This window comes from Cryptomeria japonica, chromosome 5 (assembly GCF_030272615.1).
Source record: "Cryptomeria japonica chromosome 5, Sugi_1.0, whole genome shotgun sequence".
NCBI classification, from domain to species: Eukaryota; Viridiplantae; Streptophyta; class Pinopsida; order Cupressales; family Cupressaceae; genus Cryptomeria; species Cryptomeria japonica.
The window spans coordinates 884,583,353-884,607,185 of record NC_081409.1 but is presented as its reverse complement, the minus strand read 5'-3'; the positions used below and the strand labels follow the sequence as shown (position 1 = coordinate 884,607,185).

The window sequence follows — 23,833 nt, the reverse complement described above, 5'->3', positions numbered from 1 at the left end:
AGAATAAGGTGTGTAGAGAAAAAATATATATATCAAGAAGGCACTCAGATCTGCATATATGAAGGTATTAGAGGCAGATATAGAAGAGAGAGGTAAGGAATAAAAGTAACCATATCATTCAAGCAGATTTTGGATGAAGAAAGAATAAAAGAAATTTTTGAGAAATAAAATAGTGATTGCGGCTTATGAGAAAGAAAGTGTGAAGAAATTCATTGGATGAAAAAAAAACGTGTTATAAGCAGATTTATGAAGGTATCATTGAAGATGCAGATTCGAAAGAAAAGAATATGCATGACTTGAGTGAAACAATAGAACATATAGGAACAGTCAAAGCGATCAAATGCGAACCTTACATTCAAACAAAATTAATGTTAAATATAAAATAAAAAAGCTGTCAAATAACTCAAATTCATTTGACCACTATATTCTGACTATAGCCCATGGCCTTTCCTATTTCTAGTCCATATATGTTGAGACCAACCATACATTCACAAAACTAATTACCCAAACACTAATGACCCTTAATTTAAATCTACAATCCGAAGTACATTCTATAGCAGTTAATACTTACTAGACTTGAGGCCAAGTTGCTCATTCCATTCGTCAATTATCTGTTCCCAGACACATTAGAAGAAAAGAGTTAAAAATACAAAAGATATTATGAAGGTAGAAATAATTTCTATGATTGTGGAAATAATATATTTGTTAATATAGTGAACTGCAGAAAACTCTCTACTGATAATCATTTTCTATTCAGCGCCTATTTTCTAAAAAACTGTTTTCAAAACTAGATATTAAAAAACCATAATATATGTATGACATTTTTTATTACTATTCTGGAAATTAAGAACAACTGACAGAATGGCCATGAAACACATTCTTAGCAATCATAGACATAGCAAAGAAGTGTAAGCTGTCAAACTATATGTGAATTGTTTGACACGAATTTAATATTCTGATCGCATGCCCACTTAATAAGTGATAAGAATAAATTACTATTATTGTCATACGGAGTCCGGACCACTACATAGCTTCGACCATCAAATAGCCTTTGGGTCATAAGTTCCTAACAAGTCTTATCTTATTATTTATTCATAATTCCTATAGATTTCTGGACAGGTGAGGGGTTTATGTAGAATAGCGAAGCAGTTCGACTGCATCACACAAACATTCCGTCCCTTTTAGAGAACACAACAAAAAGGCATTTCTCACAAACTAAACCCACAATAGAGGACAAAGTCGAGGAGGTTTCAGCATTTCTCCTTCAGTTTGAATTTTCACGAATTTTCACCCACTTGCATTTCTATATCAGCACGCTCAAAGATTGTGGAGACAGACAAAGTAATTCACAAACTGAAAGGGGCAAATGGTTTGGCATGAATAAGCAAATTGAGAACCAATTGGGAGCATAAATAGAGAGCCTGAAATGTCTGGAAGCAAAACAAAATGAGATGGCAAACAACCATCTTTAAACTTAATTTAACTCAAGCTATTAATGTCTAATCGGATATCCCTTAGAAAGGAATTTTGGTGTATGGTACTGCTTGTAGATTTTGAGATTCTCTTGGGTGAACGCCAAATATATATATTGGAATTTTGAAAGATTTTTCCCAGGAACAGTACCATTGAAGTCAGCATTTTAATATTTAATTTTCTCCAGATTGATACAATTTACACTTGCTTGTAAAAACACCAGCCTAGAACTGCAGGTATATAGCAAAAGAGACACCACTTCAGAGTAAATGAATATAGTCACCAAAAGATACAGGTACACCATCCTTATCCATATAGATAAGTTTCCTGGTGATCATGAAAAGTACATTAACAAAACTAATATTCTAGAACAAAATCAAACAGTAATCTCAAATCACTTCAATTGCTTAGAAACAATAAAATGGGATTTGTTTTGAACTACTACAACGATTCAACGTATCTGAAAATACAAACTTAACTTTTCAAAATTTCAACGGACATTGTAGACCAGAAACCAACTGACATTGACAATCTAGGTCATTCAGTATTAGACATCCAGTCATTGATATTGGTGGCAAGTTGGCAAGTAGTGCAATTGCTCTAGCACAAATTGGAAAACAAAGCCACCATAAAGGCTCATTTATACATCCATGTACATTTTGTGCAGAATCATGAAATAAACGATGGAGACTGACATGAAATTCCAAACTCAATTATTAACTGTTTCTAACACTACCATCAAAATAAAAAAGATACATGGCAAGTCAAGTGAAAATATAAAAACCATGTTATTCACTAAATATTAACATTCTGGGAGTATAATACAAAAAAATGAGGAGAAAAACACTCTAATGCCTTTGAATGACCCAAATCAACCCATGGTAATAAAAAATATATCCTAGAAAACCATAGCAAAAAAGGGGGCACTTAAACTAACTCCCATTAAAGAAAGCAAGACATGGTAAGCCAAGTGAAAATATAAAAACTATGTTGCTCACTTAATATTAACATTCTAGGAGTACAATAAAAAAAAGCAAGGAAAACACACTAATGCCCTTGAATGACCCAAATCAACCAATGGTAATAAAAAATATATCCTAGAAAACCATAGCAAAAAGGAGGTTACTTAAACTAACTCCCATTAAAGAAAGCAATAAAACTATAAATAAAGAAGACGAGAGCTGCAGCAAGGAAAACTACAAACTGCAACAAAGAAATTAGCCATGATAAATTGAAAAAGCATAAAGGATATAGCATTAGCTATAAAAGATCCCTATTAGTGAGCTAACTGAAAAAATCTCTAAGAGGAAACACTCCTTTTTGAAGGGGCGGCTAGAGAGAAACTGAGGTCTATTAAAGTATATTGTGATATTTATGGTCATTTAAGTCATTTAAATAGTTGAGTTAGTAACTTTCCATTTTGTATGTCAGATTAGTCGTTTTTAGTAACTTCGGTTTATGCCTTTTGTGTTTCTATTCTCGATCGTTTTCATTATGGAAAGATCGTCTTATAATCTCTACATAAGAAGCCTTCGTCTCCTTTGTAAATATATCGAATAATCAATCAATCATTAATTATTTCATGGTAACAAAGCTTAAGGTCGTTTGGGCAAAAAGATTATAAAAATTCGTAGCTTCTTTATCTGCTATTTATTCCCAAAACTTTTTTTACGATTTTTCATAAAAAACCATAGTGTTGTCCCCTGAAGTATTTTCAGAAGTTTTTATGCTCTTTATTTTAAATCGAAGGACCTTTTTTTGAATTCCCTTTGAAATCATGGATTTCTTGAGAAGAATTTCATCGGATTTTTTGTGCCTGCACCCCGCTTTTTTTTTTGCAACTCATTGTGCCATTTAAAGGGTTTCTACAAATCGCAAGCGCACAGTTTAATCTGTTTTTTCAACGATTTTTCTCCGGAATCACAAGTTTCTAGCCATGACTTGTTTGTAATCCATGCCAAGTCTTCTAATTTGAAAATCAACTTGAGGATTTTGCGCAACAAATAGTACTCTTTTGCAAGATTCTATGTTTTTTAAGACGGGTTTATGTCATTTTTTTTTTTGCAAGATTCGATGGTTTTTTGGTTATTTTGATGTTTTTAATAAAAACATGGGAGCTGCACACTCGTGTGAATTTTTCTGAGATGGCTAGGTTTTTTTTCTCTGAGCTAGTGTTTTTCTCAACCTTCCTGCAAACGTTCTTTTTATAGTTTTCATGGTTTGCACGATTTTTCCCAAAAATTGTGGGTTCCCTGCAATGTTAAACGCCTAGGGTTTCAGACTTGGGTTAATTTCTTAATTTTGAAAAAAAAAAATGATTATTTGATAAAATCATGGGCTATCATTTTCTAGCTAGGGTTCCTACCAGTCAATTTGCAGACCTAGGGATTTGTGCAAGCTGCTTGCTGAAGATTTTGATTGATTTTTGACATAAAAATCAGCTTTTTCTTTTTGCCAATTTTTTAACAACAAAAACCGAAGTTTTTTTTTTGAGAAGTTGATCTCGCTTTTAGTGTCATTGGAAAACGGGAGGGATGGTGTAATTGACCAACATCATGTTGGAAGGCAATCAATGCTTCAACAACAATAAGTACAATACCTAGAAGGAGAGAACACTCTATTTTTGAGTACCAATGCCTAGACCAGATTAATCTAATTAATACTAGTCCTATAGTGGTAGGCAAAGACCAAGACAAGTTTGATAAGCGTAACCGTGAAGCAATTATGTTTCTCAAGTTATTAGTCACTGATGAGATGCTTCCACAAGTGTCATCAGACAAGACTACTAAAGAGATTTGGAGCCACCTGAAGGATTTGCACGAGACGTCAGCTAAAGGCAAAGCTTTCTTCCTTAAGAATATGTTGTTCTCAATCATGATGGACAACAAGATGTATTTGCAGGATCATTTCATGAAGATCAAAGACATTTGCAATCAACTAGAGGTCATTGGCCGCAAGATGGAAAAAGAAGATGTGGTGGTCATTATGTTGAAAACCTTACCACGATCTTATGAGCAATTCATCAAAACTGTCAACATTACATCTGCAATGTTAACATGAAGTTTAATGAGTTGTGCAATAAGCTCCTGAAGTAAGCCAAGTGGAGACAATAGTTTGGATTTTACTGCCAAGGACAAAAGCAAAGATGAGTCCACTCAACAAAAAAGACAAAGCAACTTTGAGGAGAATTTCAAGAAGAATATCACATGTAACTATTGTGGTAAACTTGGTCATATACAAAGGTTCTGTAAAAAACAGTTGGTTGTTCAGAAGTCCAACTAGGAAGGGTCTCAACAACAAGCTCATTATAAATATTAGTGACTAAATATATGATAACAACAGGAGACAAAAGGCTCTTTTAATAGACAATACAAGGCAATATTAACATAATATGCAGGTCATTTGGCCATGAATGCTTAAAGGTTGGCCCCTTCTCTAAACACTTTGCGACATGAGCCTGTTGAGATCCTCCCTGGTTTTGCAAAACTTTTGGATATGACCAAGTTTACCACAATCCTTCCAATCTAATGTTGGGTAACAAAGCTATCCCTCCCTTTATCTAGAGACACCGTGATCAGCTTCTCAAAAAACTTCAATTTTTGTTGACAAAAAAATCAACAAAAAACTAAAACTATGATTTTGTGTAAAAATCGGCAAACCCTCGATGCGATGCTGAAATCACGCACCTTTGTTTTTGTGGAAAAAACGATAAAAACCATGAACTTAGAAATCTTCGTACTACGGCCAAAGCTCTTCATCGTGTGGTAAAACAAAAAAAAGTGTCATGTAGTAAAAGAGGTCTGATTTTTCTGTCAAAAACCAGTCAAAACCCTCAATGAGCAGCTGGCATGAATTTTGAGGCAATCAACCTTGAACTTAAAACACTTGATTTTATTGCAAGAAACCCACATTTTTTCCCGAAACCCATGCAAACCCAAAATCTGCAAAATACCATCGCGGAAAACACAAACGACAACCATGAAATTCGTCGCACGATAAAGAAAACACATCGTGCGATAGAGAAGACACATCCACGTTGGTAAGAATAATCAATTTGTTGCGGACTCAAACCATCGCACAGTAGAAACCCTAGCTCAGATTCTGAAAACATTAACCTGAAACACCTTCAAAACAGAAGGAAACAAGAGCAACATACACTTGTGAAAAGTCTACAAAAAAACAAACGTCACGAGTGTTTAGTATGAAAATGGATCAAGTTAGGATTAGGGTCAAGATCCACTTTCACACAAACATTGGAATAGGAAGCCACAAAAGATGTGATCGAATATGACTAACTCTTGTCAAAGAGAGTCAAATGGTACCTTACAACTTCTATTCCTTTGTTGCTTTGGAAAGTGTATGGATTTGAAATAATATTCAACTAAGATCTAGGTATGATGCAAATGAAAACTCAAAGGATTATATAGACTGATGCACAAACAGAAACTTTGCAACAAGTACAGAATTGAACTGAAAACACAAAGGTGCACCTGTGATTGAAATTTGGAGTTGAATTCACTGGACTGGGTTGCCCAGAGTTTTGGTTTTCTAACTTTTGCACACAAACTCAATTGTGACTTTTTGAGACCCTACACTCTGCTCCTCTCAAATCTAGTGCAGACTTCTCTGGATCGAGACGCCCAAGGAGCCCTAGTCCTTGATAGAGGCGCCTAGAGCCCCTTGGTCCAAGATTTTCCTGTCCTAGTTTCAAGTATTGGTCTGTATTTGTTTGTTAATGGCCCTCCTATCTCCAACGAAAACTTGTAGCTACACACAAGAGGAGAAGAATGGTGTTCAGATGGTTTTTAAAGGTTTTGCCTAGGTCAAACCCCGAGTTTAGAATTAACCCTTGAATTGAATTGAAATTGAATTGGAAATGCTTGAATTGAAGTGATTAGCTAAGTTGATTATACCTTCAATTGATGAAGCAATGTCCTTAGGATAAGTCCTCCAGGTGTTGATTCAATAATATGATATATCAAATAAAACCCATCATGAAATCATAATTGAAACATAATTGAAAATGTCTTGATATAGTTTGTTGCTCCTTGAATCACATCTGCTCTTGAAGTTTTGCTCTTGAAATGGAATGATAGCATAATGATGAGATGCAATAATGAGATTATGAAATGAATTGAGAGGGGTACCTTATATGGGGATTTCATAATAAAATCATCTTTAGGCTGACTTAGAATTCTCATATTTTCACACAGCTAGATTTGAATAAGATGGAACTGCCTTATTATGCTCCCGCAATTCGAGGTTAAAATCATGGGACCAAGATGCTTAGGGCGTCTTGATCGTGACAATTTTAACCCAACTTTTTAAGGATGCGAGATAATAGGATCCTAATGTTGATAATAAGTTTGTGACAATATATAATGTTTAGATGAGGAAAATGTGCCTTGAAATTTTAAATGGGGCGAGATTCATAATAAATCAGGATAATTAAAAAATAAAGACCACACCTAAAATTAAGGGCCCAAATAATAAAGTGTTGATGTATTAAAGTGGAATAGGACTCATAATATTGAAATAAATATTAATTACAATAAAGGTCCTATAATGCATAGAAGAATGGGAAATGCTAAAATGAGTGCTAGGAGAGTGAAATTGGACGCCCTAATTAAAGGTGTGGAATTTACGACGTTACAACAAGTAAAAAACAATGTCTATCGTCGGAAATTAGACGGGAAGAAAAAAAACCTAGACACGTCCTTTGGAAAGAACTCAATCACGCGTTTGCAAAATCGTCTTGCAAGATTCTCAGAAACCCTTGCGTGCGAAGAAAAAACAAGGCATTGTGAAGACAGGTTGTGGAAGAAACTCAAGCAAAAAAAAACTTCGAACCCACATGAACTGGAAAAGCCATGAACAAAAAAACGGCCACGAATTTCAAATTCAACGCAGAGAACACGGACTTGTCGATAAAAAAACAACCCTACACGAGCTGAAAAATAATGACCTTCGATGCCCACGTTTTTTACTAACTTAGAGCTTGCAATTTTTATTAATCAATCTACCGTGATTTTCAAGGAAGAAGAAACCCTCAAAAAATGTAGAGTGAATAGACCTTCAATTTTACAGAACCAATCTCACAATTTTTGCATAAAAAAATAAATCCAAAAAAAAATTCCAAGTGATAGAGCTACAAATTTTTTATTTTTTTAAATTTGCCAAAAATTAAACCCGCTCTGATACCATGTAAATATTATTGATTAAATTGATGATATCAAAAAGAGACAAAAGGCTCTCCTTAAATAGAGAATACAAGGCAATCTTTCCATAACAGAAACGATTGAGAATAGAAACACGAAAGACAAATAAGAAACTAAACAACTAACTAAGATGACCCTTATAGAAACATTACATTATTACTATAATACTCATGTCATTGAGTGTTCTGAAGAGGAGTCAGCCTTTTATGCATTCATGGCCAAATGATCTAAAGATTATCTCAAGTCATCTATATGGTAGTTGTATGCAGGAAAAGTGGGCGAATAAAACTAAATATGTGAAAATATTACTAATACTAGTCCACACACACACACAGGACTTCTTGATGCAAGCTATGGAGTAACGTAGTGTTACTCAGCTTCCCAAGGAGGGTCCCATGGTTCTCTATCTCACAATGTCCCTCAAACCAACGTTTTTGCTCTCAGATCACTGAGCAAAATGGTTTAGGGATGGCAAATATGAGAACGAGAGATGCTTTTGATTGATTTTAGTATGAGATGTGGTGTAAGCTATGTATGATGCTTAAAATGCAATAAACTAACTATAAGATGACAAGGTTAGTAAATAAACTATCCTAGCATACTATATTTAGTCTATGATTGAACTAAAATGATAAAGAAATTATTCTAAACATGCATATTAGTCTAATTTATGATCTAAAAGAGGCTAAATGATGAGCATATATGGAATGAAAGCTTGAAAGAATTTGAGCATAAATGTGATGCTTCAAATTTGAAAGATGATTGTTTAGAATGGAGGATTGAGAGCTCTATTTATAGCACAAACAGGGCAATGGATGGTCAGGATTGAAAGGTTTAATCAAGGGCCAAGTTTGAAAGTTGAGGATCCATGTGCACAATTTGTACCAATGAAATGGTGACAAGTGTCAACATAGGATTGGGTTGAAAGAAGAGGTTGGAGGCATTAAAGGCCTGAGAAGACCTCATGGTTATCTAAAGGCTAAGGGTCAAGTCTAAGTTAGGTTTACCCAATGAATTAAGATCTAATCCAAAGATAAACCTTTGTGCAAATGTTTAAGGGATAATCAAGGTCAAAGCATTAATGACCTGATGAGACCCTTGGGTTGGGTAGAGGTTGAGTCAAAACAAATGTTTTAACCACGTGGGAGGGTTTGAAATAACCATTAATGGTTATTGGAGACTTTGGGGATTAAGTGGTTGAAGGTTGGAAGCCTTCAATGGTTTTCAAAGACTTTAAGGGTTTTAGTGGTTGAAGGTTGAAAACCTTCAATGGTTATCAAAGACTTTAAGGTTTTTGAGAAGTGACTTCCCTTTGCTTAGGGATGTGACAAAATTTAGAGGAGGGTTAGGTTAATTAGAAGCGTTTAGAAGATTCTAGAAGGGATTAGGAAGGGGTTTGGGATTTTGCAAGTGGATGGGGGATAATAGGATTTAATTGAATTAAATGATTTAATTCAATTTGGTTATAATTTGGGGAAATTAAATGAATTAGATTTATTCAATTTAGGATAACTATTTAATTAAATTTGAATTTAATTAAAAGTGGCTAGGGGGATTTAATTGAATAAAATGATTTATTCATTAAATGGATATAGTGAATTTTATTTAAATAAATTGAATAATTTATTTAATAAAATAGAAGAATGTGGATAATTTAATTAAATTGGATTTAATTAAATAGAGAAATGAACATAAAATATTCATTTAGGAATATGGTCATTTTTATACGTCTACAGTAGTTAGTGGAATGACCATTAAGGGAGAGTATTAAAGTAATATTGCAATATTTAATGGTCATTTAAGTCATTTAAATAGTTTAGTTAGTAACTTTCTATTTTGTATGTCAACTAGTCGTTTTTAGTAACTTTGATTTATGCCTTTTGTGTTTCTATTCTCAATCGTTTTCGTTATGGAAAGATCATCTTGTAATCTCTATATAAGGAGCCTTCCTCTCCTTTGTAAATATATTGAATAATCAATCAATCATTTATTATTTCAAGATCAGCTAGTGCAAGTGTGTTTTTCCAATCTCTTACTAGCAAATTTGTTAAAGGGGCTTCTTTTTATTTAAGTATCAAATCAAACAATCAAGTAGAAGCTTTCATAGGTGTTGGGTGAAAATTTTGTAAACTGGTGAAGGTTCACAAAATATGTGTTTCACGACAGCAAACAGGATGATATCTCTCAGAAGGCAAGATATAATCCCTCCTAATTATAAGGGAAGGCTCCCCCTTTCCACTACAATTGTTTTCTATTTTTTCCTCCCTGCTAACTTTACACTAATCCAAGGTTCAATAACAACTTAGTCCTCTTCTTTTCAGAACCAGTTATATCTAATTCTCTTTTAAGAATAGATTTCCTCTCTAAATGACTTAAAACTTGCAGTAATATTAACTAATTTACTTAGAAGTAAAGTGTCCATGAAAGAACAGAGTCTTTCGTTACTTCCCTTATTCTAAAAATGACAGGGACGGGAGTTAGCACACTTAGGAACACAAAGATTCTTTCTATGTACCAAAATTCCTATCAACCGCTATAACCCAAATATATTGTCATCTCAAAGACTCACAAATATATTGAAAGATAGTCTACTGCAACCAGATAGTTCGTATAGCACAAAGACTCTACTTTCTATCTTCTAAATACAATTTTTAGAGATAATTTGTAAAAGCTCAAAGACTTAAAGCAATTCTCCCCTTAACCAATTTCCAATTCTTGAAACTTCAAAGTAACTCAAAGATTACTTGTAAAGACCCAAAAGAATTTTCAATTTTTACACCAAGACTATACCCAACTTTAATCATTCAAGAACACCAATGACATAAGAACATTCATATCATAGAAAAGATTGAACTCAAAATAAAATTTGAATGCCAAGCTTCTCTCTTTCTTGATTAAATTGCAAATTTACAAAATGAACACCAAGTCTCAATTTTCTCTTCACTTTGGCAAAGTTTTGTTGCATAAACAAAGATGAAAAAAAGATCTCCTTATTACAATAATAACCCTCATATATGTAAGAGAGGGGTTCAGCATGAAAATAGGAAATTATAACTAATTTTATGACTAAGTCAAAAGAAGAGTTTGATTTGACTTAGGACTTGTGCACTCAACAGGTGCACATGAGCAATTACAAAATGACACCTGAGCTGTCAATAGACATAATGAAATGCCACTTGAAAAACACAGAAATGACTAAGTGTCATTCCCTTGAGCTAAATCCCGCTTCTGGAACTCCTCGAACTTCTACAAAGCATTCTTCATTTGAATTTCATCAAGTCCCAAGGTGTTTTCGGTGATGACTTTGACCCTTGTCATAGAATCCTCTAATTCAATGCAGCACTTCTTATGTTTCTTCAGAAGTGAATCAAGAAAATCCAGAACAAATTGAAGATCACATAATTTGTCGATAGAGGACAAAGAGAAGTCCTCCATATCAACTTCAGTTGTCAAGAGTAAACTAAATTTCTTGATGATTTCATCTTCAGTGAGTACCTTTTTACTTTCATCAAGGAAAACACATGGTATTTTAGAGATTTTGGCAGCAATCTCTCTTTTCTTATCAGCACATTCTTTTTGTGCCTTTCTCATATCCTTGACCAAGCATTCCAGGACATTCATCTGATGCTCTAGAGCCTCTCTCTGTTCAATGTACATGCGCCGTGAGGGAATCACACCATTTTGGACGAGGTCATCTATATCATAATCTTCAAATTTTAACCAGGCTTCAAAGACTTTCTCTTGTGTTTCAAGTTCCTGGAAGAAAATTCCTATAGTTCTATCCACCTCTGTCTTGATTGCGTCGAGATTGTTGACAATGGTGAAAGTTGAACTTAGGAGTCATGTACCTTGACTTAACATTCGATCCATCCATTCTCTTACAGCTCTACTCCTAGATGCAGCCTGCTCAGCTCTCTTAACAACTTGGTCATCCAAAGAAGTTGCCACTGGTTCAACAACTTCTAAAGACTTGGTCACTTTGATTAGAATTGAGGTGAGTTGCTCAATTCACACCTTTAGCTGATCTTTCTTGACTTTGCCCTCATTATACCTAGCAACAAGAGCTTCTATAGCTGATATTGCATATGTTGAAGAGGAATCATGAGTTTGCTTTCCCAAATCAATCCTTTGAATAGTGTAATATGAGTCCTGGACTTGTCCAATGATAACATCTTGAGGAGGAATAGCAATCTCAGCATATTTATTCCTATTCTTATCAACCTTTACCCTTGACAAGGTTTTGCCCTTTTTGATAGTCTTGGGTTTCACAGGAACAAGCTGACTGAAATCAAAATCTTTAGGACAAATGGCTTGTTTCATTCTTTTAGGCGCATTTGACATCAACCAAGATGGTAAAGCCAAATCATCATCCTCACCTACCACCATTTCCTAAGAAGGATTGATTGAATCCTGAACGATAGTAGTTACAAGCGGGGAAGTCAAAGTAATAATATGAGGAGGATTTTAAAGGGATGATTCATTGGATTTAGGAGCTACTTCATTCATGAATTTGTCAAAATCATCCATCATGGTTGCAGACACTTCAGACAATGAGGGAAAAGTTGAGAATATTCTCGATATTGTCATGTGGTGTGTCTAAGGCGGACTCACTAGCACTAGTGGAAGACACATGAATTACATTTGTGGGAGAAATGCAAGTAGTAGGAATAGATGTAAGTGAGGGTAGAGATACCTGGGGTAAGGATTTATCAACTTGTGGTAACTCTTCTTCATCAAACTCACCTTGTTCTTGTCCAACTTCTTTTTCTTCTTCCAATTGATCAACATCAATTGCTTCTTCATCAAGGAGTTCACCCTCTTCTTGTTCGTTTGGAATTTCCAATTCCTGTCTCCTATGCATTTGAGCTTGAAAGTTCCCCTTTACCTTTTCCTTTCTTAGTTCCAACTGTAAATTTCAGTTTGGGAGCTTTGGCAAGAGTATTGGGGTCCTATTTATTCTTGGTTCTGATCTCTGATCTTTTTCCCATTGGGCCAACAGTGTCATCATCAGAACCATATGAGAAGGGTTTCAGTGGAACACCATGTGTGGTCAACCAAATATTAGTATTCGTCAAAATACTTTGAAATCGCTCCCGAATGGAAGTGCATTCCTTTTGCGACCATTGAATGAGAGGCAAAGGAGTAGAAGAAACTTTATTCTTTTCATACATAGGCTCCAAGATATCTCCATCTTCCTTCGGATCCTCAGGAACATCTGCAAGACCAAAGTTCTCAATTTGCTCAACTGTCAATTGGCGATAATCAAGTTTTCTTATATCATGCTCTGATCTACAATCGGCCCAAACATCTTCGATCCAGTGCACATGAACATATGCCTTTTTCAATTTGTTCCTCATCCCTTTGTAATCAAAGTCCTTCCTAGCCTTGAAGAATTTCATAGTAACCCTTCTCATTTCCTGTTCCATGGCCTCTGGCTTTGAAAATAGAATTGATAGAATATCTACCAATGGAGAGAGAAAACTTCAAACCTGTCTTATGAGAACCCGATTGAGCCTCATGCACTCCATTCATTTGGCGAGCCAACTCCATAAGTACAATCTTATCAGATGGGTACCTTGGGAAAATGAAAGGCTCGCCAACAAAACAACCAACTCTAAGGTATGTGAAGGTTGAGAATTGGAAAAACATGCATCCATATTGGTTAAACACTTCACAAGCGTGATCAGACACTCTTTTATTATACAAGTTCTTATTCAACATAACCATATAATAACCAAATAATGCATCATTTACTCTCCAAAAATGACTGACTATTTTGAAGAACCAACTGGGAATAATACTTATGTACCTCAATTTCTTTCCCGTCACCAGTTGTAGATAATCCAAGAAAATATCTCATAGAAGTTGTAGCATACACCAAGTATGAAGTCATGTAGAACTTGAGTGTGGTAGGTACCTTGGCGAGCTATTCACAGTTAGCATCAATGATCTGTTTTCCCAAAAATATCTTCTCCTTGTTTTGCCTGATCACATGAATGTATTGATAGATCCATTTATAAAAAGTGTTGGAGGTGGGAAGTCCTTTCACTCTACTTAAAAGAATTATCAAATCATTGACTTCTTCAATGAAGTCACATCTGAGAAGTGTTTCTAGCCACCTTGCAATAGTAGGTCTTGGGATCTTCAGCCAATGGTAATTCATATTCTTTCTGCATTTGTCGATATCCTTATCAAAATAAGCAATGGCAAATTACATTGTAATATCAATATATCTCTCAATATTGGGACACTTGAAAACTGAGTCAAAGAATTCCTCATCTAGCCTGATCAATTTTTTTCTCGTTTCATCCTTTACATTTCTACTAACTAGATCAAAATGATTTGCAACTGTCACTACGAACTCAAGATCCTGAGCTGACATTGGGAATGCAACAACCAGATGAATTCCACTGTTGATAACAGCTTCCATGTCACGGTATGAAGGTGGTTTCTCAATTCTTTTGAGAAACTCAACTAGGTCAACATGGCCTATCTTTGTGTCTCTTATGTGATTAATGTTCGAACTGACTGAAGAAGAAGGAAAGATTGGATGAGGATCTTGCTTTTTGAACTTCATCCCTCTCTTGTTTGAAGAAGCCTCTGTCATTGATATAATAATAACACTCAGAGAAAAAAGATATTCATCAGTATTACATTGATATATTTCACCAATCATTTTGCTCATATGACTTCAACGGATATTGTAAATAGTTCAATTTAGTCATTAGGGTTTCAAAACCCTCTTTGAAATCTTTGAAATCACTGATTAATCGATCACCAAAACTTAACTTTTGTGTGTGATAAGTAAAATTTTAAGAGTATAACCTTAAAAATTCACTTATTAAAAAGTGCAGATGAAGGTGTAATTCGGACCCATAAACCCAAATTACAATTTGGGAAAAACCAAAATTAAGTGTAATTCGGACCCATAAACCCAAATTACACTTAAAACGCAAAGTGGAAATGCAAGGTGTTGGGCGGGGTCATAAACCCGCACAACCAAAGAATAGCAATGGTAAATGGCTACGGTAGTCAGCGAGGTTTCAAACCCGCCAAACATCGAAAATGGTTTAAAAAGAAAAGTCATGGTGGTCAGGGTCGCAGACCCTGTGTGGTGTGGGGCGGGCATACGGCCCCACCCAACACCGTCTTGTGGTATTAAGCGAACAGTCAACGGAAAGGTGATGGTCGGGGTCGGGCCTACCCGGTAATGGAATTCACAGCAAGTAAAAATAAAAAGGGTGTGATTCGGGGTCACCGACCCGTCACACCACAATGTGGTGTGCAACAGGCCTACGGCCCCGCCAAACACATGACATCGGATGGTAAATAAAGGAAATACAGGAAGAACCTTGGTGTGGGGTGTAGGTCGTAGACCCACCACACACCACTGTGTGGTGCGCAGTGGGCCTATAGCCTCCGCCTCACACCACAGTGATTAAAAACAAGGAAAGAACTAAAATAATTTGAAAAATAATGAGGTTTTTCAAAACCCTAAGAATTCGGGAAAAGATACCCTGAATCGATAAAACTCCTCTCCCCACTTCGAACAAAAATGAAATCAATGAAAATTAGAACAAAAAGGGGAGTTTTAAAGAACTAAGTAAAAGACTCCTAATAGAATTACTCAAATAAGTAATTAAATAATCTTAGTGCAATAAATGAGTGCAAATCAGGTTTGTAAACCCGATTTGCACCTATTAGGTGTGAATATGGAAAAGAAGTAAATCGGGTTTGTAAACCCGATTTACACCTAAGCAACACACTTAGTATAGATGGGAAAAACAAAGGAAAAAGATGCGCTAATGACAACAATAATGTCTCGAAAAGCATGAAATAAGCACTAAAAACACAAATAAGCGCAAAATTTGTGGGGTATCCTCAGACTTTTGAATAACTAAAATCAAGGATAACAGTAGGTCTAGAATGGATTAAAATAGCAATCTCATATGGTTTCAAATGTCTAGAAGTGAAAGGGGGTTCCCTTTTAGTGATTGACAATTTCAGTGAGAACTAATTGCAGTATTAAAGATTGAATAGAATTTTAGGTGAAGCTCCACTCTTGTGCAGTCATTTTCACAATGTTGCGCTTAGTCATTTCTTCCAAGAAATTTGGAAGTGGGAAGGGACTCCCTTTTAGCAATTGATGGTTTAAGTAAGAACCAACTGCAAGACTGGAAATTGAATAGAAATTCAGATGAAGCTCCTTTGCTAATGCATGGCAAATTAATTCATTTTCCCTCACAAACCCAATGAAAATCAAATCCACTTGTTAGAAAGGGATTACATTTTTGGAAAATATTTCATTTTACCAAACTTCAAATGTCCCCCATTCTAATGATTAACCATAATTATTTCTTTTGGTGGCTTTGGTTGTTCAAATAACATGTAAAATGTTGGGCCCCGTGTTATATTCTATTATAGAGTACACATAGTACCCATGGCTTGTGCACATCCCCACATTTATCCTCAGATATTCATTCCAATGCATTTTGTTTTTTAAGTTTTGCCGACATTTTGGTTCACACCTTTTAGTGTGACACAAAATAAAATAGATATACAGTTGAAATGCTTTTCAAATTAAATGGGGAAATTCCCTATAAAATAAAACTAACCTAAAAGTGGACAACATGTACTTGCAATTTAAATCTTTACAATGATTTTTGGGGCAGTTCATATTAGCGATGTATAAAATTTCATTGTATGTCTTTTTTATTTTCCTTGAGAGTAAAAAAGTTATGATCCCCTATCAACACTAGGTAAAAGATTGTTTGTTTATTGACAAAATAACAAATCTTACAACTACACACATTGTTTAATTCGAACACAAATTGGGAGCAAGTACACATGATGCAGGAGCATCCAATGGTGTAAGGGCAATATTGTATCACCCAAAAATATTGTATTTTTCTTTTGTTTTGTAGTTTGCTTTAGTTGTTTTGGAGCCCATGATGACACTTCTCAAATGGACAATCAAAAGCTTCAAACAGCCAAAAATATTCACTTGCTATTTTTAGTAAGTTAACCTATTCAGGTTTGTGTGGACTTGAAAATTGACCCCAAGGAGTGATATCGAAAAATAAAATAATTGGTGAAAGAACCATGTCAATATCCTGCACCGTTTGTGAGAAAAGTGAGGAAAATGCCTCCACAAAAGAACCATGGTGGAAGAAATGTTGTTGTGACAAATGAGGGTTTTAGAGCCCTCCATAGACAAATTCAAGCACTGCAAGAGGAGCTGTATAGAGTTTATGTTAGAGGAAGACATGACAGTCAGGATGAATCTGAAGGAGAATAGTTCGAAGAAGGAAAAGTAGCAAAGAGCGCTGAAGAAGATAGATATTTGAGGGCTATTTCCAAGATTAGAAAGAGGCCAAAGATCGAGGTTTCCACATTTTCTAGACATTTTAAATATAGAGGAATTAATTGATTGGATCAACGATATGGAGGAGTGTTTTGAGTATTAAGATATGAAAGATCTTGAAAGGGTCAAGTTTCCAAAGACCAAGCTAAAGGGTCATGCCACTATTTGGCGGAAAGAAATTCAATTAGAAAGAAATAGAAGGAGAAAAAATAAAATAACAAGATGGGATCAGATGTTGGAAAAGCTAAAAAGACAGTTCATTCCTATCAATTATTAGCTAGATTTGCTAAAGAAGATGCAAGGGTTGAAGCAAGCAAGAAAATATGTCAAAGAGGATTCAGAAGAATTCTATTGAGTCTTGATCAGAACATGCCATTTTGAGGCCAACGAGGAGAAATTTGCACATTACATAAATGGGTTGAAGCCAAGTATTCAAGAAGAGTTGAGTTTTGTAAGAATGTCTACCATTGAAGATGCACATCAATTTTCTTTGAAGGTAGAAGATAAGTTGAACAGAAAATTTGAAAGTAAGAAAAATGAAAGAGGTCATAGTGGAAAGAATGGTCGGCAATCTCATGGAGGTTGAAATGAAGACCAAAAGAAGAATGAAGAGTCTAGTAGCAATCAAAACCAAAAGGGAAATAGCACGTACCATCCTCGTGATACAAATAATGGAGATCAAGGAGGAAGAGGAAGATTTGGATGAAGATCCAAAAGAGGAGGCTTCCATTAAACATGTTTCAAGTGTGGAGGAGAAGAGAGCGTATAGCATATTGTCCTCAACATCAAGGGAGGACAAATAAAACACGTGTTGCGCATTTAGATGAAGGTGTCAAGTCTTCACATTGTGAAGATGCAAAAAGAGAGGTTCTTGTTACCTAAAGAGCCTTGCTAAATGAAGAGAAAGAACCAACTCAGAGGAAGAATTTGCTTGCACAAGATGTAAGCGTGAAGGTAAAGTTTGCAATAAGATTATTAATGGAGGTAATACTAATAACCTTGTTTTAGAAGAAATGGTTAGTAAGTTGTATAGTTGGAAAGAAGACATCCACATCCATACAAGATTGTTTGGTTGTAGAAGGACTACAAACTACAAAGCTCTGGTCAATGAACAATGCCCAGTAAAGTTCAAGATTGAAAATTATTGTAATGAGTTATTATGTGATATTATGCCTATGGATGTTTGTCATGTGTTGTTAGAGAGACCTTGGCAGTTTGGTTGACATGTAGTACATGATGGACATGCGAACACCTATTCATTGGCAAAGGATGGAGTTCGTCATAAGTTGAAACCCCTAAAATAGTTGGGGGAAAAGGTATGCAATAATGGTAGAATTTGTTTAGTTGATGCAAGAAAAATTTTGGATGATATGAAGCGTGAGCATATGTGTTTTGCTTTGATTTCTAAAGTTAATAAAGAAGAAGTAGAGGATGTACTTGTAGAAGTTGCAGATTTGTTAAATGAGTTTCAAGATATTGTGGCTGATAATGTGCCCAAGGGTTTGCCTCCAATGAGGAAGATTAGTCGCCAGATGGACCTAATTCCTAGAGCTACTTTGCCAAATAAGGAAGCTCATAGGATGACTCCAACAAAGAATGAGAGTTGAAAAGTGCAAGAGCTTTTGTGGAAGGGATTGATTTGAGAAAGTTCGAGACTGTGTAGTACATGCAGTACTAGCACCAAAGAAGCATGGAGAATAGAGGATGTGTACAGACTCCCAAATCATTAACCAAATTGCCATCAAGTATAGATTCCTTTGTTGATGATGGGAAACATTATGGATTGTTCGAGTGGAGCTAAGTACTTTAGAAAGACAGATCTGAAGAGCAAATATCACCAAATTCATATTAGAGAAGGAGATGAATAGAAAACAGCCTTAAAACAAAGGAGGGCTTGTAAGAGTGGTTAGTCATGCCCTTTCAGCTAGCTAATGCACCGAGCACATTCATGCGGCTCGTGAATGAGGTACTAAAAGAGTTTTTGGTTAAATTTGTTATTGTTTAGTTTGATGATATTTTGATTTTCAGTAAGACATTGATGGAGCATTTGATGCATATTCGTAAGGTCTTTGAAAATTTAAGAGAAAAAAAGTTGTTGATTAATCTCAAGAAGTGCAAGTTTGTGAAGAAAGAGTCGGTGTACCTGGGACTTGTTGTCTCAGTAGATGGTCTTAGAATGGACCCAAAAAAAGTAAAGGCTATCCTTGAATGGCCTACCCCACATAGTACTAAAAAGGTGAGAACTTTTCAAGGTTTGGCAAGTTTTTATAGAAAGTTTATCTTTCAGTAGTATTTGTGCACCACTGACTAAAACAATGAGAGGAGACAAGAAGGAATTCAAATGGACTAAAGGAGTAGCAAGGAGTATTGATTTGTTGAAAAGAAAAGTAGTTTGTGATACTAGTGGAAATGTCATTGGATTTACTTTGAGTCGAGAATATAAACCCATTGCTTATTTTAGTGAAAAGTTGAATGATGCCAAAAGAAAATATTACGTTTAAGATTGGGAGTTTCATGATATAGTTTAGGCTTTCAAGAAATGGAGACATTATCTTTTGCCAAAAGAGTTTGTTTTATTTACTGATCATCAAGCTTTACAATATTTGAATAGTCCAGGAAAGTTAAATAAAAGGCTGTCATTGGATTTATTTTGAGTTGAGAATATAAACCCATTGCTTATTTTAGTGAAAAGTTGAATGATGCCAAAAGAAAATATTACGTTTAAGATTGGGAGTTTCATGATATAGTTTAGGCATTCAAGAAATGGAGACATTATCTTTTGCCAAAAGAGTTTGTTTTATTTATTGATCATCAAGCTTTACAATATTTGAATAGTCTAGGAAAGTTAAATAAAAGGCATTTGAAATGGGTTAAGTTTTTGAAAAGTTACACTTCTATTTTGAAACATAAGAGTGTAAGTGTTGATGTGTGTTTTGTTACTCTCACCAACACAAAATAAAATACCAAGTATTCTATCCTCTCTTGAACAAGGAAACCTCAAATGCTAAACAATGTGATCAAATAAGGCAACCCCAAAGTTTACAATGTGACTTTGCAATGGATAGACTCAATGAATGATGTGATTTGTTGTTCTCACAAAGGGGACTCACGCTTTTCACTAGAACTAAAACTTGAATACCAAACTGACTTGAACTTCAAATAAAAGACAAAAAGGGATAAAGTTAGAGAAATCTAAGCTAAACACCTAAGGACAATGATAATAGTAGATAGTGCTTAGATAGACGGATTTCTTATGGAACTACTTTCTACTTAACCAAAGATAGCTCACAACACCATAGAAAGAGTGCAATCTTCTAAGGTAGTGAAAGATTTTCATAGTGCAAACATCCATCCAAATACCTAATGCCTGCGCAATCCAAATGAATATCCACAATTGAACTATTGCCAAAACGAGGTTCAAACATATCATACATTGCAATTTGCAATCAACAAACTACAAATGGTATGAACCAAGGAATTCATCAAATATCTCCACATTTCTCCATTACAATGAACTTTATCTAATATTTGAAAAGTAGAAACCATGCAAAATGTTGAAACACACAAAGATCCACCATATCTTCAATGAAAATTATGTATTTATTCCAGCATAATCTTGGCAAAAAATTCTAATCTCCTCCTACTACTACTACTTCTAACTTCTAACTATTAACTTTTCTATTAACCTTCACAAATGAAAAGGGTAGGTCTTATATAGACTTTGTTACAAAATGAAGAGCCCAAATTGATTAAAAATCAATGGCCAAGATAATTCAATGAAACCCTAAGTTGAGGTAGTTACAACTAACACATCCTTACATTTAAATATCCTCAAACGAGAAAATTACACCTTTGAATGTATGTCCTTTTGAGGAAAAGGACCAATGAAAATTAGCATAGCATTAGTGGCATAGTTTACAAGGGGTAGATGATGACATTTCATTCAATGCATCCACATGTCTACTTGTTCTCCTTTGGATGAGTCAAGTTCGATGAATCTAGACATGTTGTGTTGAGACATGGACCAGCTAGGACTCGAACCTAGGACCTTCCATACGCTGCTGGAGTGCTCTACCACTGAGCTACTGGCCCCTCTTGGACCAATCCATCGTCGGTACGGGTGTGGCTTATTTCCAACACCAACACCCCCCCTTAAGCCACACCTCTCGTGTGCTTGGGGCTCCTAGCCTGGACCTGGCTCTGATACCATGTTGAGACATGTACCAGCTAGGACTCGAACCTAGGACCTTCCATACGCTGCTGGAGTGCTCTACCACTGAGCTACTAGCCCCTCTTGGACCAGTCCATCGTCGGTCCGGGTGTGGCTTATTTCCAACACCAACATGTTGACATTGAATTATTTGATTGGTTGGAGATGAGTGGGTGGCACCTCAATTATGATGATTTATATTCCCAAATTGCATCATCTCTATTACTTCAGATCTCCACCAGATGAGTTTTAAACTCTAATTAACCCTTCTAAAACTATCTTCCTTGCAATTTCCTTGTCCATGGCCTTCATTGTGCATTCCATCTTCATCTTTGAATATCCTTTGTCTATCGTAGTTGCATCCTCCATTATAGAACAATCCATGAAAAGTTCCATCTTTGTCATCCTCTTTCCTTGGATACGCTTAACCTTGATTTCCCTCACATCGTTGAGTCCTTCATTCTACGCCATCCACTTGCATTGCAATTAGTTCTCGCATATGTGGATCTTGTCTTTCATCGATCTTTTTGTCTTTTTCATTCTACTCTATTTGTTTCCATCATCCTCCATGATGTGTTAATCTTTTCTTCTATGTGTTATAGTTGTATCCTTCTCCACCGTTCATCATTCCCATTGCAATCATATCTGAAAAGATAAAGAAAATACCATTTGAGTGGATAGAACCTTTATGTTAATAAAATGTAAGACTATTATGATAATAAAATGAAAGTTTAACCTTGCATTCTAAATGAAGAATTAAAAGGATTTTCCACGGCAGTCATTCAAGAACAACATCAGTGAGCCCCACAAACATATTTCACAAACGCCTTCATAATCTAGAATTAACACTTTAGCCTTGGAATTTTGTTTCAAATCTGGAAATGATGTTCCAGGTCTGGAAATTGCTTGATTTCAGGTCTGGAAATGCATGAAATTGGTGAAGCAATGACTTGTGCATTGCCTTAATCCTCTCGACAATTTGCCTTCTTTAGATTTGGATCTAGTTTTTTATGACAATTTGCTCCTCAATTTGCTTGAACCTGATTTTCTTGTTCAAACTCGCCTTCTTCTCATCCAACATTTGACTTTGAGCCTGATTTTTCGCCTTTGTCTGCTACGGATTTCGCTTGGTTCTGATCTAAATTTGCTTGTGATCTGCCTTAATTCGCTCTTGCAATTGAATGGAATTCATGTGGAAATGGTTTCTATTGATCTTTCATTTATATGTATTCAAGGACAACTTAGTTTTCCTCTTAGGACGTTGGCCATTTGCATTTTTTTTCCTTTTCAACATTTTTTTCAAACTTAAGTCATCCTCCATTCAAGGTCAACTAGCTGAACATGGCTTGAGCACTTACATTCTTTGTTTTGTGTACATTTTGGAGAAGTCTTCAAACAAGTCGGCCTTAGATAGCTTTGTACTCGCCCTAGGTGAACTTGTATTAATACAAGGACTAATGACACAATTCTCATCTTATCAAGGACTTGAAGACACACTTGAGGGGTGGTTAGGGACTGTTGAGCGCATTTGAGGGTTGTGCAAGGATACTTGAGCGCATTTTTCATGTGTTCCGGGACACTTGGGCGGGTTTTGAGGTGACTCAAGGACAACTAGGTGCAAATTTCCTGTGTGCAAGAACCGTTGGGCGTGTTCGGAAGGTGTTCAAACTCAAAGACTACAAGGGCGCAATTTAAACCTTGTGCTGGACAAGAGAGTGAGATTCTCACTAATCCATGGATTTTTATTAAATTCCAAGCAGATTTTAGAGGTGTTCAAGGATTTTTTTAATGAAATTCCATGCCTTTGTGACTTAAACTTTGGAATCTTCCTTTATTTTTCTCTAATCAAGCCTTGGAATTTTTTCATAATTCTACATCCCAACTTTGGAATTTTTTGATAATCCTTATTTCAACTTTGGATTTCCTCTATAATCCATGTCTCATCTTTAAGTTTTTCTTCATTCTCAACTTCATTCCAAGGATAATTTCTTCATTTCAAATTTGTTCTAAGGATAAAATCCTCATTTCAACTTTGTTCCAAGGATAAAATCCTTCTCCAATTTTGGAATTGTTGCAATCCTCATCTCAACGTTCGAATTTTTTCATAATCATTGATGACTTTTCCTTAACAATTTTGATAACTTTTCAACTTTTCCATGTTTGATCGAGCAAATTTTCCTTAGGATTTTGCACTCATATCGTAATCTTGAGGGCCATTCATTCATGCACTTTCAAACTTAATTTCCAGTTTTATTAAGGTCAGAAATCCAACCTTGACAAGGAATTCTCCTTGCTTTGGAATTGAAACCTTGGATCAATTGCACATTCCTTGTTCAAACCTTGGATTTTCCTAGTTTCCTTAAGGATTCATTATTAATTCATCATCCTGGACTTGAAATTCCTGACTCGACCGACCCATTCTTGACTTGAGCATACCCTTTCCAAGGATGAACCTTTGCACTATAAGGTGATTGACTCAACAAGGATTGGTCAATGTTTTCCTCTGGATTGACAAGGCATTAAAACCCTCCTAAAGGCTAAGAGATCAAAACTACTGCCAAGCTAAGC

The 23,833-nt window shown here is 35.4% G+C and overlaps 1 protein-coding gene across 1 annotated transcript in view; it reads right to left on the bottom strand.

Moving 5' to 3' along the window:
• Window positions 1-23,833, bottom strand: part of LOC131028010 (uncharacterized) — a 114,803-nt gene that overhangs the window by 4,565 nt on the left and 86,405 nt on the right. The window contains exon 5 of the mRNA XM_057958123.1: window positions 572-611. Within this exon, the coding sequence (XP_057814106.1) occupies window positions 572-611 (40 nt within the window). The remainder of the gene's footprint in view (window positions 1-571; window positions 612-23,833) is intronic.